The sequence below is a fragment of the Austrofundulus limnaeus genome, unplaced genomic scaffold, assembly GCF_001266775.1.
Source record: "Austrofundulus limnaeus strain Quisiro unplaced genomic scaffold, Austrofundulus_limnaeus-1.0 Scaffold310, whole genome shotgun sequence".
NCBI lineage: Eukaryota > Metazoa > Chordata > Actinopteri > Cyprinodontiformes > Rivulidae > Austrofundulus > Austrofundulus limnaeus.
The window spans coordinates 409,781-412,193 of NW_013952712.1; the positions used below are offsets into that span (position 1 = coordinate 409,781).

Genomic DNA, 2,413 nt, shown 5'->3' on the forward strand with positions numbered 1-2,413 from the left:
GCTGGTGACTCCGAACTTATAGGGTGAAGGCGGAGCCTGTCACCCGACGTTCAACGTCACAACATCACCAGTCTAAAAACGTGATTAGAGGTGGCTTCAGCCAGGCGCACGAGGGCGCGTGTCCCATATACAACTGTGTGTTGTACTTCGTTCCATTCCTTCAAGGAACCGTGGTTATATTCATAACCTTATGTTTTTATTGTCTTTATATATGTATAATGAACCATCATGTGATAGTTATTTTTTCACGAATGACCATTTTTTGCAAATGATTTTATGACTTTTTACATTTATTATCAAGCGTATCAGTATCGCTAGAAAGCTGCGTTTTTTTTTTTTTTCATTTTAGCTCTGTTTTTCTTATAGTCAGTTGAACATGCAGCTTCTACAGAATTAAACTAAAATCATTAACTTTTATTTGTTATCAGATGTCAAAATTACTGGAATACCCCCAGAAGTCAGAACTCTTGACAAAATGTTTCTCACCAGCCTCCACCTTTCTATCAAACATGGCTTGTATAAAAAGTGATCAAAGCTGCAGTAATTAACTACTTATTTTCACTTCTGTTTGTGTGTCTTTATTTCACTCATACTGTCTAACTTTTATTAGTGAACATGTCACTACTGTTTGAATGCAACAAATGCAGATAAATACACTGTTATCAGCCTGTACTACAATAGTCTAGTAACTGAGCCCAACAATTACTGATTTGCCCATTTGTAACTGGAACACTGTGAATTTGGGTGGAATATCCTTCCCAGATCAAAGTCCTAACTCCTGATTTAAATCAAACGCAGCCTACCAGTGATAAATTGTTAATCTGACATTGTTTGCATCCATTTGTGTTTGTAGATAAGGAGTTCAACACAAGTATTTTAAGAACTGGCAACTAGTATGTGAGGTAGACGATCAGAAAAGCGTTTAACGTTATCAACTTGATAAAAGCGCTAACACTAATTCAAGTCTGTGTGTGTGTGTGTGCGTGCGTGCGTGCGTGCGTGCGTGCGTGTGTGTGTGTGCGTGTGTGTCTCCTTTTTAGCTGGCGCTGCAGTCACGGCTCTGTGACCGAACGCAAATCGGAGAGTACTACCCCGGGGCGGTGCGCTACACACAAGCGGACCTAATCGACCCGAGCGATGATGACGACGACGACGCCAACGTGCTCTTCTACTCTCCTGACATGACCCTGAAAGACCGAGGTCCCTGAGAGGGAACGAGGGAGACAAAAGAGAAGAAGCAAAAAGGAGGGACAYGGCCAGAGAGAACCGGCAGCGGATTAGAAACTGAGAAGGGGGTAAAAAAAGAAAAGAGGTAGGGAGGGAAGGGAAAGGAAGATTGTGGGGACAGTCAGGCAGATAGAAGCCGGAGATGAGCTGTCAGGTTCCATTATTAATCCCCATCCTTTACTATTTAATATCCTTAAGACACCCACCGCACATATAGAGCAGAGCTCCAGCTCTCTGCAACACTACCATCAGAGCGCTCCAATGTTAAAGTCATCTGCTGCATCCCAAAGGTCCTGAAATACGTTACCTCTCTGCATTTTGCTGCATTTTAGCGTGCCAGGGAAAAAAAGCAAGAAGCAAAAACATTAGGCACCACTGAAAGGCAGTCATAACAAGGTGTTTCTTAAGCACTTGCAGCAATCACCTTTTCAYTTCTCCGCAGGAGATGAGTTGAAAGGCAGACCTTTAAAAAAATCACCCCTGCGTGTCAGCATCCAGCTCTGCCATTAGATTGATCCTTGTACCTCGTAATTTTCCTGCCAATAGGGGGAAGGTGGGTGTACAGTCAAAAACACAAATAAAAGTATGGGGGGCTTTTAGAAAACGGTTGAGATGAGTCAGTCAAGGGAAAACAAGTCCCAGAGCTCAGTCTTTCTCCTCAGACAGTATTTTTATTCTCGTTGCCTCTTTGCCCTGGGGTTGCAACTTCTGCACAAGTATTTCCTTGATAGTTGTTTTGTATTTCTTTTTTTCTTATTTTTTTTTTTTTGGTAAAGTGTTTTTTTGTAATATTGTATTTATAACAAAATAATAATAAAATGGACTGTATATATTTTCTATTTTTTTTTTGTACGTGCCTCTGACTGAAATGTAAAGAAACTTTATTTTCTCAGACTCATTGCCCTTTTGTCCTGACTGTTATAAAGCACATAGCCTTGTGAAAAMCTTATCAAACAAATTTGTCCTCTCACACGCACACACATATTTAAGAAGGTGTTTGTCTAACTGCRGCCAGATTAGCATGAAAAACATACATCATATTCATCCATGGCCTGCTTGATGCAGCAAACATCTGGAGGATTTTTTTCTGATTTCATTATTAAATCCAGGGTGAAATAATGTCACCAGACTTGCACCATCTCTCTCTCTCTCTCTCTCTCTCTCTCTCTCTCTCTCTCTCTCTCTC

The 2,413-nt window shown here is 40.9% G+C and overlaps 1 protein-coding gene across 1 annotated transcript in view; it reads left to right on the forward strand.

Annotated features, from left to right (window-relative positions):
• The window catches only part of si:dkey-100n23.5 (cyclic AMP receptor-like protein A), a gene marked incomplete at its 5' end in the record, with an annotated part of 69,441 nt that extends 67,034 nt beyond the window's left edge, over window positions 1–2,407 (forward strand). The window contains 1 exon segment of the mRNA XM_014021908.1: window positions 1,041–2,407. Within this exon segment, the coding sequence (XP_013877362.1) occupies window positions 1,041–1,208 (168 nt within the window).
• Window positions 2,408–2,413: the final 6 nt, after the last annotated feature.